The sequence below is a fragment of the Callionymus lyra genome, chromosome 5 (genome assembly GCF_982586985.1).
Source record: "Callionymus lyra chromosome 5, fCalLyr1.hap1.1, whole genome shotgun sequence".
Classification (NCBI taxonomy): Eukaryota; Metazoa; Chordata; class Actinopteri; order Syngnathiformes; family Callionymidae; genus Callionymus; species Callionymus lyra.
The window spans coordinates 15393984-15412198 of record NC_141822.1 but is presented as its reverse complement, the minus strand read 5'-3'; the positions used below and the strand labels follow the sequence as shown (position 1 = coordinate 15412198).

The window sequence follows — 18215 nt, the reverse complement described above, 5'->3', positions numbered from 1 at the left end:
CGTGACTATAAAGTGCAACTACATAATGTGTTGATTTAAGTGTGTCTTAAACAGATCTTGGACCTCTATCTTTGTAGCATCTATCTAGCAATCTATGTAGCATCTATCTAGCATCCATCTAGCATCTATGTAGCCATCTATTTAGCCATCTATTTAGCCATCTATGTAGCATCTATGTAGCATCTATCTAGCCATCTATATAGCATTTATGTAGGCATCTATGTAGCATCTATCTAGCCATCTATGTAGCATCTATGTAGCCATCTATGTAGTATCTATGAAGCATCTATGAAGCATCTATGTAGCATCTATGTAGCATCTATGTAGCATCTATGTAGCATCTATCTAGCCATCTATATAGCATTTATGTAGCCATCTATGTAGCATTTATCTAGCCATCTATGTAGCATCTATGTAGCCATCTATGTAGTATCTATGAAGCATCTATGAAGCATCTATGTAGCATCTATGTAGCATCTATGTAGCATCTATGTAGCATCTTTGTAGCCATCTATGTAGCATCTATGTAGCGTCTATGTAGCGTCTATATAGCATCTATATAGCATCTATGTCGCATCTATTTAGCCATCTATGTAGCCATCTATGTAGCATCTATGAAGCATCTATGTAGCGTCTATGTAGCGTCTATGTAGCGTCTATATAGCTTCTATGTAGCATCTATTTAGCCATTTGTGTAGCCATCTATGTAGCCATGTATGAAGCCATCTATGAAGCCTCTATGTAGCATCTATGTAGCATCTATGTAGCATCTATCTAGCGTCTATCTAGCGTCTATGTAGCGTCTATATAGCATCTATGTAGCATCTATTTAGCCATCTATGTAGCCATCTATGTAGCATCTATGTAGCCATCTATGTAGCATCTCTGAAGCATCTATGTAGCCATCTATGAAGCCTCTATGTAGCATATATCTAGCATCTATCTAGCATCTATGTAGCATCTATGTATCCTCTATGTAGCATCTATCTAGCATCTATCTAGCCATGCATCTATAAAAACTAATTTAACTAACATTAAATTACAAGAAACCCTCTAAAAATTCTCCGGCCATCTTTAGTCACCTCACTATCTTCCGTCTGCGAAATTGTGACTTGACCGTGAGAATGTCCTTTTTTCTGACCACTTTGGGAGTAAAACAGAAAGTTAGATCAAGCAAAACTCAAAAAATAAGATTTCAAGCAGTCAAGACACGGCGTTACCTGGGGAACACTGAGCGACTTGATCCAGTCAAACATCGCCTCACACTAAAAGGCTGTCTCTCAAACAAAAAAAAAAACACCACCTCGTCTCTTACACTCAATTTCTATTGGAAACCTTGAAGCCTAAAGACATTTAACAATGACAAATGTGTTAACATGGTTTCTTCATTGATTTGGAAAAGGTGTGAGTCAGGAGACAGCAACATGATGATCATTTCTACTAATGTTTTTACTCTTGATCTTTTTTTGCCAGTGTTGGAAACACAACACAGGAATTTTTGTGGCGACAGAATATAATATAAATAAAATGAGATGAATAATAATTAAATAAATGAAATATTTTTATGATTCCCAATCGGTTTGACCTTTTAGTCATATTTAAACTCATTTTAAGAATATCAAGTCAATTTTATTTAACCCTTTCATGCTCTTCACATAAACTCATTCATTGGAAGTGTGATAAGTGAGGACGAGGGATAATCTTTAAATAGTGTTATTGGTTATATTGAAATGAAATTACACATTTACCGAGATAATAATGTAGTATGTATGTGTATACATTTATATGGATACCTGCTTAGTATATGTATATATAGTATTCTATAACATTTCATATTTTATTATATTGCGTTACATTTATTTTGATAAATACATGTTAATAGTTAAACATTATTTTTATAATTTAGAATTTTATGTTAACATAGATATTTTTGTCGTGTGGATATACTGTAAGTTATGTATCTGTGAAGGAAAAAAAAGGCAATATTTTCCTACAAACTGAAGAGAAGTTAAAAGGGTAATTCCTGGTCCTTTTTTCAAACTTTGAGCGTTTTTTTTTTCTATTTCAACATGTGTTAAATGAAATAAGTCTTATTTTTTAATATAATAATTATATATTATAATTATTATTCAACTAAAAAAGATAAATGTGAGTCAATGACTGATATCAAAGGCTAGTTTTATATTTTACTTTTAAATCCATTAGAATAAACTGTAGAAAACACAGAGAAGCTCTCGCTTAACAAATAATTACGTTACTCTATATCATTTAATGTAATGTTTTTCGGTTTGATAGCAACTTTATTGCCTTAACTATAAAGTATTGACTAATCCTTGCTTGTCGATTTCATCAAGCTACCCATTTTTATTTCCTAGTATCAAATCAGACAGCAGCCAAGAGCAGATTAAATAGATACACTTCCCAGGTCGTTTTAAACCAACTTGATTTGATTAATTCTAAAAGGAATGGATGATATAATTGGGCGTTCGCTCGCACTCATTCTCCCTTTGATTGTCAAATGATTTCCTTTTTTTCTGCAGGATCTTTGTTCAAAGCTTGACCCTTAATGAGCTCTTTTTGTCACATTTCCCACTGGACCGTCATCACATCCATTCGCTGTGACCTCTTTCTACTTCTGGATATGACAGGCTGCTGCATGCTGGGAAAAAAACTGTATAAAGAATAGTTGGAGTTTTTTAATTACTGGTTTCAAAATGTGATGTAAATTCAGAAACAAATCCACAGATTTACTTTTATTTACAGGCTTTGAAAACTGAGGATAATACAACGATATGGCCAATCTATAGGATATTGTGAGCTAGGGGGCGCTCTTTTGTGCATTACACATGATGGAAAGAAATGCATTGTGTGCAATGTTTACAAAGCGATATAAAAGTGCAGAGAAGTTTGCAAAGGTGCAAAGATAAGTACGTAAGTAAGTATTTAGTTTTTAAGAATCAATGGAGACGGCAGCGTAAAGCAATGACTTAGAGAAAAAGACAGATAAATCGAGAGTGCCCAAAAAATGTTTTTGTTATTTTTAACAGGAATGTTACAATCATGCATGTACATTTTTTTTATTTAATTGTTGGGGCCAAATCTTTCCCGCCTAGTCATTCAAGGTGTCGTGGAGTTTAAGATAAGATAAGAAACAGAGATTGTAGATGTCAAAAATCATACAGGGACTTACAATAAGAGAAAAAACAACTTACACTTCCTGTTCGGTAAAAAGAAAGATTTTCTGACCCGTGAATCAAACTGTTGCGTAATTAAGTGAAAATTAAATGACGGTACATGTTTTCTCTCCGTTGATAAATAGTAAAAACATTTTTTTTCAAGTAGCAAAGTGCAACAACTTAAGAAGAGAAACTGTGGATTCTGGTTAAGTGTTTTTCTCCTCTTTAAATATCGTATTCACGTCTCCTCAAAGACTTCTCACTACCGTAAAGAAACTGAAATATCATCTCGTTTGCTTATCCACTTAGAAGCGCAAAAAAATAGATCACATTTTTTTCTAGACATGGTGTTACCGAGCATTTACACAAAAACCTTTTAGGGTCCCTGGAGTCCATTAGAACCCATGATTAGAATCCTCATGTTTCTGTGTAACCCTTGATAAAAGCAGGTCGTGAGTTGAACTCAAATGTAAAAAATGAGAGGCAGTGGTAACGGCTCACAACTTTACGACTGTGAATTTTTGATTAAAAAGCAGAAAAGTCCACAGTTTCAGAAGTGTGGTGATTTACCGGCAGCCTTGTCTGTCTGTACATAAACTCGGTGTTCTCAGGTAAGATGACACCGTCGGGAGCCTTGTTGCTTCTTTATTGCGGCAGAAAACATTCGTCTCAGGAGGAAGGCGAGATGAAGAGCAACAAATGGGAATGTATTAGGTTTTAGCTGTAATAAGTCTCGAGTGCTGAAACTGCAAAAGCTTGTTACACCGCAATAGATCAACGTGAAATCCCTTTGGATGTTTGCTGCGCTGTGCTTAGAGGCAATGATACCAATCATTTCTTAACATCAAGACACAACTTATTTCTTGCAAGATTTTCTTTCCTTTGGTTGGAGAATAAGCAGCGTTTTGTTGGGCTGTGTAAACTAATCAACATGTCACCCTCTTTAACTAATGGGCGAGAAGCTATATTTAGAATCCAGACAAGCAGGTCACGCCATCATTGATTTAAATTGTCCCTTCCTGAATAAACATGTGTGGATGGAGGATCTTTTTGAAGCAAGTATACTTTAAAAGTAAAGTAGTTTATAATTATGTTGTGCTTCATACTACCTGCTTGTCTAAAAAAAACAAGGTTTTTTTAGTAGGCGGGGCTTAAGCACATTTTCTAATGTATATATTTAAATGACAAGGGATTTTTTTTTACAAACAGACACAAAATGATGATACAATAGAGTCCAACATCTATTTAAGACACACTTAAATCCACACATTAGTTGCCTTTTCATCAGTTTTTTACCACCGAGAGGTAGAAAAAAGAAGCAGCCACTCAACAACCACCTACAGCTAACAAAGATACATTCCTAGGGGTTTGTATTTGCAAGAATCTAGATACAATACGTATCACAATACAGGGACAACAATACGCTATATTGTGATACTGTAGGAAAAAAGGATATATCTGCAGTTTTTTCCAGTACTCGACTCTGGTGTTGACCACATGACAAAGGCCGAACTCCTCTGATTCGTTTTAGGACCAAGTTATGGCCAAATATCAGCTTTATACGCTGCTGGAGTATGCTGTATCCTACGCTTGATCTACTGAAAATCAAGATCAAGCGAGCTTTTGCCCTTCTGCTCCAGGCTAGGCTGTATCCTCTTGTCCTCAGTCATCACCGGGATCTCTGATGATTTTATCGTTCCTTTAGCTGCACGAGATGTAAAGACGGCTAGGGACCCGGAAGTCTAATTGCCACACAAAAATATTTGTGTTTAATTATTAATTATTGGAATATAAACCAAAATGACACCATGATAAACAATAAAATTGGATTTTAAAGTGATAAAAAATATAGTTATATACTATATATATATATTTATACATGTATACATATACACATTTTCTTTCTGTTGACTATAGATACAGTACCGTGGAGAATTATATTGTGATATTTCAGTGCACTTTTTTTTTATATATATATATATATATAAAATACAAATATTCAAAAAACTCTGAAACTGCATCAGATCTCTCCCAACATGCATGCTGTGGGCACATTAACAATTAAGCACCTTTTCTGCATCTTTAAAGTATATTCCTCAAATAAAACAGATACCATACATATCACTGATCATCTTATTGTGACTTTATTACTTTGATGCCATAATTTGCCTCAAGAATCAAATCCTTTGACACCCAAAGATTCTCATCCATACAACCGTGTAATTTCCTTTACAAAAACATCACTTGTGTTGACCACTTTCACACAGCTGGTGACTTTTATCCTGCCCTGTCAAAGATTTTTAAAAACGAAGGAGTAAACTGCATCTGAGACGCTGGTAGCAACTTGATTCATTGCAAAACAACAGCCGTTTGAGCTGAACTTAATTGCAAAGCTCTTATCAAGTCTCATCTGTTCAGTGGAAGGATAACTTAAACTCTAGATGCTAAAAAGAGGCGTCTCTGAATCATGATGGCCGATGATGCATCATTACAGGATTTCATTATTAATATAGTTAATTGTTTCTCTAAACGTAGGAAGGGGTACATTAACATGAAAGTGCAATACCTTGTATCAGGTGTGTGTTTTTGTGTGGCGTTCCTTACTTTTATACTCATTTATGTTCATTTATAAAATTCTCGTGGGGGACACGGATGTAAAAGAAATGTCACTGTTTTTATGAGGCACTTCAAAGATCAATTTTATTTTGTATTTATCTTTATTACTCATTACAAGTCTTTAAATATCACTGTAGGGTTTTAAGAATTTGGCAGTTTCTAAGTAGCATATTGCCCCTTAAAAGGATTTAAGTGAATATAACAAAAATATGGGAGAAAAACTTATTTTATGAGATTTTTAACAGTATAAAAATGTATATAAAATACAATAAAAAATAGTTTCAGCATAATTTGCTTGATTTTATATACATTTGATTTTAGAATGATTAGTTTACTAAGTATATATTAAACCTCAAAAAGACCGTTCTTTCAACCCTTAATGTCTTTTCTTCAGAATTCAATTCATACTCTGAGCACCTGAAGCTTTTCATTTCTCGCCTTTTATTCCTCAACCGTGTCTTCAAGACAACATTTTGTAAGATAAACACACCAGACCTCGCTTTTGAACGGACTCTTCTGTTCGTGCCCACACAAAGCCTGGGCAGCAGCTTGTTAAACTTTCCAATTAGACCGCCAGAAGTAAGACCAAAAAAAAGAGAAGAAGAAGAAGAACATGAAACAAAAATGAGGAAAGAAAGATCTATTTTTGGGTCTCTTTGTTATGGAAAAAAAAAAAAAAACTTATTCCCAATTGTGTGAATTTCAGGGAACAGAAATCTGGATGATCAAGCCAGCAGCGGAAGTTGCCCGAAGCGAAGAAACACTGAGATAAAAAGTTTGTCGTGAGAAGACAGACTTCTATGTGCGTGATAGTGCCGAGATAACTTTCTTACAAGCAATGATTCTATTGAAATCATACAACTTTTTTATTAATGACCCCTTTAAGATAGTAGCCATCCATAGTTTATGATGATCGATCACCCTTAAAGGCCAAAATTGTAGATTTAAAATAGTGTTTCTGGCTCCCCCTAGCGCCAGAATGGTTTAATGATTCAATTAAGTTAATTATCTTTGTGAAGAACATCATTTAACGTTTGACACTTTAAAGCAACTTAAAAAAAAATAAAATACAGGTCAAAAATTGTTTAAAAATATATTTATTATTGGGGTCACTGATTACTACAGGGTGGATGGAATGGGTTTATCATCATTTTTGCTTCATTTATTTTGCTGAACTCATTTGTTAATTTTATCTTTCCAAGTCACATTTATGGTGTAATATAGTTCGTTTTTTACATATAATTATGTAGAAAAAAAAGACATAACGTTATGTTTTAAAGTGTTTGAATACACTTTTTTTTATACATTTTAAATACATACAAACAACATGTCATTTACAAAATAAAATACATACAAAATAAAAGCTAGAAAGGATTTCCTGAGTCATGTGCATTCCAATCATTTAAAAAAAAAAAAGAAGAAAGAAAATCGTTTTAAAATGTTGCCAATCGTCGCTTTAAGAGTATTTATTGGCCTCGAAATGTGTTTAATTGTTGACTACTGGTGACTTTTCTTTACATCGAGTCAAAAAAATTGAAGATTCCCAAGAATACATACAATAATACAGCTTTAAAAAAAAGATTATGTCGCACATGTCTTGTGTTCGATGTGTAGTTGTGTATAACTATCAGCACAACCATCATAAGTATAAAAGACAACATACTTGTAATTTAATGGTAAATTGACCCACAGAAGTTCAAGTTCAACGTAGCTTTGAGACACTAGAACTGTATTCATGGTTGACAAATGTTTTCTAAACCACATGAAGGATGAAAGAGCCGGTGATGAGCGATTGCACTCATGTTTCCAAACAATTTTCTGACTAAAATAACCACAATTAACGAGTTTCATGTATATCAAGTACAACATGAACTTTATATAAAGATAACTATTTTCATGGAACTTCTCCGACTACACAGAGTCCAACAAAGTGGTGCAACAGCCAAGAAAATACACAACAAATGGATAAGACAGTGAGTTTGATACTTGTTTGAGGAGCTAACAATGTTTTTTATTGGTGTGTGTGTAACTGGAATCATCCCTCTGTGATCATTAGCTCATGGACTAGCAATAAAGCTGTAGCTCCAGTAACAATAAATTCAGCTCAGCCACGCAAAAGTGGGGGTTTAAAGATGCAGAAAAGTAAAGCGTTTTCATGTATTACTTGAATAATTCTGTGTTCAGAGGAGATATTTCAGAGAACCTTCTTAGATTACCTTAATATCTGAAGTGTTTTCTTTTCTTTTTAAATAGTTTATAAGCTTTTAATGTTGTCCCTTTTTCTCTGGACCAAAATACAAAATCGACTCCCGTCTACTTCTAGTTACCCAAATATTTAGACAAGTACTGTTTTGAGAGCCTCAAGACGCGTTCAGGTACATTTATTTATACAACCCAAAAACATGGGGGGGACACAGCACTCAGTGACATTGGAAGTGTTTGGATTTGGAAATGAGAGATGTCAAAACAGTGACCCGGAATCCTCCGTGTATGACATCATTGGAGAGGAAGAAAAAAAAACTTACAAAGTACTTAAAAAATAAAATAAAAAAATAAAACAGCTTAACTTACCACGCCGAGGTCCGTCTGCTGCGTGTTCAGTGAAGGAGCAGCTCCTGCCGGACGTGAACGCAACATCACCGGCACCAAGAGCAGGAGAAATAAATCCATGTTGGTCCACCTGAGGAGATGAGAAACCATGGTTGGGGCCCCTGATGACAGGCGGGACTCAGACCCCCGCCGGCGTCATTTAAAAAAAAAAAAAAAAAGGGATGATTTTTTCTTTTTTCTTTTTTTTTTTCTTTAAACACCCAAAAAAAAAAAAAAAGAAAAGTCCGCCTCAGTGTGGAGCGCACGCAGCGCGAGCGCATGAAGGCGTGCGCGAGAGAAAAGCTGGAACCATGAGGACAGATTTGTTTTTTTGCAAGTGACAGCAAGAGAGAGAGAGAGAAGTGTGGAGGATGTGAAGTAAGGATCCGCGGGAGCAGGAGGAGGCAGGAAGGACGGAGTGTTCTCCCGGCTCTGGTGTCTCAACACTGGGGAATGACAGCAGCTGTGCGCGCAGGGTGATCGCGGGGCTTCGTCCAGGACAAAGCTGGACGCGATCGTAGCGACGCTTCCGTGGAATCCTTTCAGAATAAAGCAACTCGAACTATTACAAAGGTGGATCCAACCTGCATTATTTCTTTTATTTATTTATCATTGTTTCCAATGTGAATGCTTTTAGAATGATATAATTCTGCAGGGCACACTTTCATCAAAACCTTAAGCTCTTATTTTACACTTACAAGCTTTGTTTCATCAAACAAATGTATATTTATTCAATTTACACCATTAAGACACACATTATGTTCAACTGAATTAACAATACCACAATGTATACATGTCATTTAACGGTTAAAAACTAAAATAAAAGTTCCAGGTTAGACACGTTTACCTCACCCAATGTTTCGAAAAGTAGTGTCAAAATGTGTTTTATTATTATATATTAAACATGCTGTATTCACAGCTCCTCTTAAGCTGCTTTAAATTCCAAATACTGTTTCTAATATATCTATCTATTTCTATATATAATAATTGCGTCATTTGAAATATACATGTTTAAAGTAAGTAAGTAAGTAAGTAATTTTTATTTGTATAGCGCTTTTCCAGACCAGGGTCACAAAGCGCTTAAACAATCAAAACAATATTCAATAAAGTATATACTTTAAAGATGTGCACAACCATAAAGGTTGAGATCGAATTCATGGAAAATCTTGATATACCTGTAAGTTTTCTCCACCCAAACAAGCTTTTATTTTGAAACGAGGAACAGTGTTTTTCCTGTGGACAGTCCTGGCCTCTCTGTAACAGCTGCAAGATAATTTGACATGAGATATTTAGAATTTGTCTTTCATATGGAGTCACTTGGCATCAATAAAGTTGCACAAAGCTGAAAAAATGAAATATGACATAATGCATCGGATTGAATAGGGAATAATGAGTGTTTTATACATTTAAACACTCAAATAAAGTGGCATTTGTTTTTCCTCTGAGCTTTTTATTTAATAAAATAAAAATAAAAAACATGCAAAATTAATTGAGCTGGTAATGGTTATATAAAGGTCCCCGACATAGCAGACGTGTCAAAGTCAAGTATTAATGTTCATATTGATATGATGACTTGTAAAGATGTCAGTGTTTAAGATAAGATAAGAAACAGAGATTATGGATGTCAAAAATAAGAGTAAAACTGATGTTTAAGGGAATTAATTTGGTGGAGAATAATAGTTTAGAGCCTCAAACAATAAAAAAAATGGTGCTTCCTGTTTGGTTAATATACATTTAGTTTGACCCATGACTTGCTCAAAGATTGTGGCCCCTTGTCTAAGACCACATACCTCAAAGGTGATGTCCACAAAAGGCTCCAAAATAAAAGCTCTCTGAGTGATCTTGACGATCAGCAGGATCATGTACAACATATTTCCAGCCGCCATTCCGGGCTTTTATGCGTTTCCCTTAAATGCCCTTCAGTCGGTTCTAAAGGGCCCTTATTAGTTTTAGCGGCGGTGACCCACGAGTGACCCTGCGGCAGTGCAGCCAGACTTCCCTCAGGAGTTTGAACGTGGAGATCCGCAGAGAGACTTGAAAACCAATAACGGAAGATGTGGTCACGGACCTGTCACTTAACATGAAGGTGAATCATGCATTTAAATCTTAATGCGGCCGCGTGCGTAAATGTCCGCGGCCCACCCACAACCTGCCGCACGGGCGCCCTAACTATCCGCTGTCGGGTTTGATTGACGGCCTCCTTAACCCCGGGCGCAGTGCACTAATGATTTCAAAGCTCCCTTTTTATTATAGCGCAACCTCTCTGCATAGAAAGACATAATGAGTGCACGTCACACACACACACACACACACTCTCTCACAAATGAGGTTATTCTATTGATCCACTGGTGGAACCATTACATTCGCTTCCAAATGAGCCTGTGATGTTAATAGACTTGGTATTATTTCTGTTTGAGTCGTTCAATGATTCATGTTGTTGCCGTTCGTGTCGTTGTTGTCCAGGAAATCCGGAACCGTGCGGCAGAGAATTACATCTAATTAAAAGATCCGTGGAAATAGTGAGGTGCTCATGCAACTTGAGGGTCTGAAGAAGCACTGCATGTCTCAGATTGTGGAGCAATTATGACTCTCACTCATGGCAAAATGTCCACTCAACATCAACGTTACAATTTAGAAAAATACGCTTTTCACGAAGAAAAATAGCAAAAATAAAGGTTAAAATCAAATTGAGTTGGATTATAGGTTTTATTTACTCGGAATAAAATTGAATGCACACCAGGGAGGCAAAATTATTTATATTTATATTATTTATTTATTTTTACAGCAATTGTTATTTTTTTATTTTAATTTTCTTATGTCAAACAAAACTAACAAACACTTAAACAATTCACACAATAACCAGACAAAATAATAAGAAGAAAATGATTAACAAACAATAAACAAAAGTACATCCACACTTTAGAGAGACAAAAACAAAACCCACAACCAAAAGTAGAAAATAAAAATACAATCCCAAGTATTTTTTTGTCTCGCCAATAATTATGTCCATATTTGGCTTTCAAATATTAAAAAAAAAATCCTTGTTCTTCAATATTTTTTTTATAATATATTATACGTTATTTTCTCTGAACCAATACGTTTTAATATTTACATTCTCCACACGTCCAGAGATGCAGGATTGAAGGTCACAATTGTTCTTATCAGGATCAATAACTTGTATCGCCAGTGTTGTAAACACAAGACAGGAATTTGTTGTGGTGTCAGTACAGAATACAAATATGAAATAATATTAATTTAATAAAAAAAAGAGAAATACAATAAAATACAATTGATTAAAGTAAAAGAACAGACATAACCATAAAATGACGTATAAATCAACCATTATTGGAAAGAATTTAATTGAAAAATATTCATTATTATTATTATTATTTATCCGACTGATTAATTAACATGCTTTAAGGAATTTGAAATTGCAGCCGATTCGCTTGAAATGTTCGTAAACAACAAGTGTGAGATGTTAAAGAAAAATCTATATCAGGTCTTAAAAACAAACCCTGCCCAGGACAACATGAGGCTAAAAACCTGAAGGTTTTCAATCACCCACTAAGACAATGGAGAGAAAATGAACAAAAACAAAAACAAATGCTTTTGATCATGTCCACGGACTCAAGTGTTGTAGATATTCAATAATAGTCTATACTTCCGCAATAACACTTGAGTATATGTATTTTTTGATGGTTAAAACAGTAGCTGGAGGGAATACACTTACTGTAATTTCTTAATGGAAAACTATTTCACCATGTAGTATAATTATGAAAAGTCAATTTGAGAAACTGACTGGACAACATGGTCCAGAGAACTTGTGTTCTTTTCCATAAGGCTTATATATGTTTGTTGCATCAAGGACCAGTTTAGTTTTTCCATTATTTGCAAGGACAGAGCTTCGGGTAAAAACATAAAAAATGAAGTAGAGTGACCGGCAAACAAACCCCAAAGTGCATTAAAAATACATCCACCAAGAAGAATGCTGAATTAGCAGTAGCCCTGGGCTGGTTCCTCATGGTCCTTTCGGAGACTTATTTGTACTACTTTACAGACATATTTTGTGAGCGCATTTGACCGAAACAACAAGCTAACATCATGTACAGTTTTCTCTTGTTTAGTAAAACACCTTTAGCACACTCACAATCAACAGAAGTGATTAGAGATACAATCTGTTTGGGTCTAATATCTAACCAACTGGTACCATACCCAGAGTTGGGTGATGTTAGAGACCACTGATCTATATCGTAATGCAGTTGTTCCCAAGCCCCGGTCCAGGAACCGGTACCGGTTCCATGAGACATTTGTAACCCAGGGGAAAAAAAGGTGTTTCATTTAGAAAAAGAAAACTGATTTTCTCTGAAAATAACATTTGCATGTGACTTGTGAAAATAAGTAAAACACAAACTCTAGAAATAAAACTTTTGTTTTACAGTCCTCATTCAATATAAATAATGCTAAAACAAAAACTCAGACATTAGAACAAAGTCAAAAAAAGCTACGAGACACACATATACATACATGACACCATCGTCGGCATACAATGAAATATACATAGATGCAAATACACCTTTTCATAAAATGTAGTTTTTTTTCAGGTCTTGCTATTGTACATTTTTTCTTGTCTTTCTTCTATCTGAACCCTGAAACCCTGAATATAATCCCGACATTTAACCGGTCCGCAATGCGAAGTACATTTTGGAGTATCTAAAGAAATTGTGTTGATTAGTGTAGCCTTCTTGTTGTGATGGCCGCGACCGAGCCAGAATGATCACGATAATACTAAATGTTGTCCCGTCTGATGCCTCGGCGTCTGTCATAACAACCGCCACCCATCATCAGAATAGCTTCCCATAATCCCCTCGCTCCTCCTTTTTGCCTCCAGATTTATGGAAGAGGACGGCCATCACTGCCCCCAGAGTAGAAAGACATTAAAATATTTCATGTGCGGCTCAGAGTTCTGTTGAATATGTGCCAACTCTTTAAAACTTCTCCATTTTACTGCTCTTGCTAGCAGCCAGCCACAAAATAATATCTGGAAATTATGGCTCAGCATATCTGTGGGCTAGAAGGTGCGTCAGTCTTTCACATTTTCATTAAAGTAGGGTTAAAACATTTATTCTGTATATTACCGGGAGTGTTTTACCATCATCAGCAGGATTTAAGGAGGATTATTCGCTCATCTTCTACCGCTTATTATATCAGCTGCAGGTGTGTTTCCTATTATACTGTTGAATAAATCACACGACCTATATCATGTCTCATTACAACCGCGGATAGTAAGAAGCGTTTCATAACCTGGAAGGTATAATTAGAATCAAGACAAACCTAATTAAAGCTTAATGTGTTTGCCTGCGTGTGATAACTTTGTTTAAATATTGGAAAATGACTCTCTGTTGGCGATCATAGATCTTAGTGTAGGTAGTCTGGGGGGAAACCAGCTGCCTGTACATTAAGGGTCCATTAAAGTATTTCTGGATTGGCCAAATAGGAAATTAGAAATAATACTATTGATACTTAATAGGCCTTAATAGGTTTGTCTTGTCCAGCCCTCTATTGACTTCCTGGTTACGCAGTATTACGCATAGATGGTAGTACGAAAGACTATTTTTTACTACAAATTAATCAACAAAAAAAGGATTTCGTACATGACCTTGTTGGGAACTGTTGTTGACATCACGATGCATTCGATTCCTTGTCTACTTTGATTAAAGGGCAACTACTGTGTTGATTTGAATGTCTTTTTTAAAAAGCAATTAAGTTTTATTTGTAAAACGCCTTTCACAGACCATAATAATTGTATCTTAAATAGATCTTGGACCTCTATTGTACTTATCAGTATCTGTTTGTACAAAACTCTCTTTTCATTGAAATATTTACTTTAGAAACTGTGTTTAAGCCCCGCCCACTGAAAACACTTTGTTTTTCTGGTAGGTAAAATCATGTCTACACTAACCACGCCCACTCTGCTGTGATTGGTCAAGCATCGTTTGTCACCAAGTTTCATCTATCCCGGAATTCTCCAACTCAAAGATACTCATTGTATAAACAAAGCTGGGCGTGATTACGGCATCTTTGAGAGGAAGACTTTATTATTTGAAACATCAACAGTCTTTTCACATTAGTTATACTTTAAATTAAATTAAATGATATCAAACAAAAGACAATTTTTCTAGGAAAACCTTGAATGTGGTCCAGATTTTCTGATTGGCTGAACTATCCCTTTATGCACTGAAGGTTTAAAAATATGAGCATCTGCCTTTTATCTTGCATCGGATTGAAAAGCTTGGCTCGCTAATGTGACCTTCAGCTAAAACAGAAGAAGGCAAACGGGGAGATGGATGGATATAATTCCGATTGTGTTTGATAAACAAAATGACCAACATTGCTACATTTGTCAAGCTCTTCCCAGGGGTACCAAGTTTCTTAGTTCTTTCTCTGTCATACATGCAAGACAGTCATTCAACATGTCTGTAAATTCCTGCTGCGATGAATTTTCCATGACCTTTAAATGGAAATGCCTGACATATTTGATTTAACAGATTTTACGTGCTTATTCTTTTTCCATTCTTTTTAGAGCTTCTATTAAAAGTATTCATTTGAATTCAAATCTGTGCCAAACCAATTTCAACATTTACTTTGTATACTTCATTTTCTCTTTAATAAATATTCGATTTTTAGAATTATACATAGCAGAACACGACTACTTTATCATGAGGGTTAGCGGTGATTGAATGTAACCTTTTGAATATATGTTTCATTATATCTCCTTTTAATTTGTAGCATGTGTGTTCGAACTACGTGCGACCAGAAGGGAACACTGTGTAATATCTATGTGCTGACAACCTTTTCCTGTCTTTAGATTAACCTGAAAGTAATGCATGAGCGACAGAAAGTCGGTCCTCAAACTCTCCAGTAATGGTTGATGATATTTTGAGGCCCACACAAGTCACTCACTTCTTGTAAAAAAAAAAAGGAGAAAGAAACTATTCATTAGATCAATTTTAATGGCTCTTAACTGCATCTGAGAAGGAAGGTGCAAATGAGAGAATCAAACCAAGCACTTTTAATGATCAATCTAATGATCATAACGGCCCCAAAACATCTCAATTATGTCCAGATTAAGGATTTTCACAATAAAATAAGGTCACCTCCACTGACTTGGTATATAATAAAATAAAAGTAAATTAAGTTGAATCTGAAATTGTGGTAAAAGATACATTAATAAATAATAAATGTGTCATATTGGTCATTTAAAGGTGAATCAATAATAAACAGATACAAATTATGAATGAAAAAATATATACAATAAATAAAAACTTAAGGTCTGTGTGTGTTATTTGTGAATTCACATAATTTTATAACTAAAAATAAAGAAAAACTAACAAAAAAAGAAACTATTACAGGGTCATTACACCTCTATAAAAATGAGTATAATGATGTATTGACTAATATCCTTTTATTCTGATAACTTTTCAGTTTATTCATCAATAATTAAACAGATTAAAATTTTAGACGGAAAAGAGTAGATGTATATAAAATACTTAAGTTCAAATTTATGTGTCTATTATTTGTTCATTCACACAACAAAATAGGAAATTATTACTGGCTTATTACAACTCCATAAAAATAATAATGTATTGACAAAAATGTTCTCATTTTCATTTTATTCTAAAAACTTTTCATTTTACAATTTCATCAATAACTAAACAGAATATAATCTTTTATATATATAAAACTAAGTATTATTTTTATTTTTTACCTACATAGCACACTGTCAGTTTAGTTTAAGAACATTGGGGGCGCTAGAGCTACCATGTCAATGATTTCCACCACATGCATAAGATTAGTTAGCTTAGGGTGACAACAAGAGTCATCTCTTAATTATCAGCCAGTTGCTAATGAAAGAGACAAGTTCATCTTCTGGATCTCCATCGCTCCCACTTAATCCAATTAAAGACCATTTTGAACGAATCCAAGTTCATTAACCACCTAGAGCGATAGAAACGAGTCTAAAAAGTGAGTCGACAGCGCGATCAACATCCCGAAAAAAAGCTAAGAAAAATAGAAGCGAAGGAAGAAAAACATGATTCACCGGAGTTGCTATTCCGAGAAGGCTGTTATCCACGAGACGCGCTCCCCTTTTGCGCTCAAGATGGAGTCGGTTACAGAGGTCGAAACAAGCAAAAGTACATCACACCTGCTCCCGCATTGTAACAGTGACAGCTGTAATAGAAAACGTGCTCTGCTTTTCCAACTCCCTCTCATCGGGGAGCACAGCAGCACGAGCTATCAACAAGAGCCATCAATGATTTAGATCAACAACACTCTCCTGGCTTTGAAACCGGGTCTGCAGGTGTGCTGGCACATTCATTCATCATCGTATCATTATCAGTTATCCTCCTGTTTTCGCCACAGGTCCTTCTACCTTTCCCTGCGTCTTCCGCAAGACTCTGTCAGTCGGGCTCTTGTTCTCGCACATTTCGTAGAGCACTACTTATTAAGGGATTAGTTAGAAGAAAAAATGATTTTTTTTAAATATATATTTAGTAAAGAATTCAGCGTCTATTATTCATTAATAATTGAAGGGACTCAGTCTAGGACATAAACTTCTGGGTCGTCCAGTGTGACCACTTAAATGGGTCGTGTTCCAGAGAAAAGCAATGCCAGTCCTCGCTCCAGCAACATTGGAGCCGCAGACTCTCGGCCAAGAGTATTTTCTGAAACAAACCTCAAAGACAATGAAGGTGGTTTTCAACAAGCAAAGGAGGACGGCACATCGAGAGAGTCAAGTCAAGATAATTGCTCAAGGTACTACTAGCATTATAAACCTGCACAAACTTAAAATGATAGTTCACCCAAAAAAATTAATTCCTTTTCTACTCACCCTCATGTCGACAAAGGGTTCAGATTATTATATATATATATATATATATATATATATATATATATATATATATATATATATATATATATATATATATATATGTATATATGTCGTCTTTACCACACTATAAGGCGCACTTAAAAGCCTTTAATTTTCTAAAAAATGACAGAGCGCCTTATAATCTGGAGCGCCTTATATATGAACATTACCTGTTGAGTGACTTGTTTATAAACATTTTAATGACTGCACCGACTAAGCCGACACGCCGTGGGCGATATTCGTCTTTGCGTCATCACAGGGTGGAATTTACGATGCACTTCACATCATGGCGGACGTCTATGGAGTGATATTACTGCCACCGGTTTGAGCGAGTGTGTCTTGTTTGTTGTACACTCAAAATCACTCTGCTGCGCGCTCAACCAGTCATACACATGTGTTCAACATGTCATACCCGCCACTCTAGCTGTCATACACGCGCTCAACACTGCTGGGCACTCAACATTTGTCTGCTCACAACACCAGTCTCACGCGCTGCTGCTTCAAGCCTTTTGAACATCATTTGAACATCGTTACCATGGGAGTGAGCGGAGTTGTCAGAACGCTTAATAAAGTTCGACTTTATCTGTTTTGTTGACGTTTCTTTTAGCACAGCTTTATCTAGTGGATGCATAACGCAACCCCAGTCAAACGTTTGACTGTATCTTTTATTCTATGAGCCTTATAATCCGGTGCGTCCTATTTATGAAAACAGTTCTAAAATAGGCCATTCATTGAAGGTGCGCCTTATAATCCGATGCGCCTAATTATGCGGAAAATACGGTAAACATATATCACAAAGTACATGTTCTGAATCTAAGCCAGGATGTATGTTATCAGAACCAAAGACTTGGAAAATTTGTGTAAACCTTGAAGAAAAATAAACGTGTAAAGATCAACCCCATCAA

The 18215-nt window shown here is 35.4% G+C and overlaps 1 protein-coding gene across 1 annotated transcript in view; it reads right to left on the bottom strand.

Moving 5' to 3' along the window:
- The window catches only part of LOC148079508 (matrix metalloproteinase-17-like), a 97401-nt gene extending 88611 nt beyond the window's left edge, over positions 1-8790 (bottom strand). Inside the window, exon 1 of the mRNA XM_087791098.1 lies at positions 8364-8790. Within this exon, the coding sequence (XP_087647224.1) occupies positions 8364-8492 (129 nt within the window). The 5' untranslated portion in view covers positions 8493-8790. The remainder of the gene's footprint in view (positions 1-8363) is intronic.
- Between the last annotated feature and the right edge of the window lie 9425 nt (positions 8791-18215).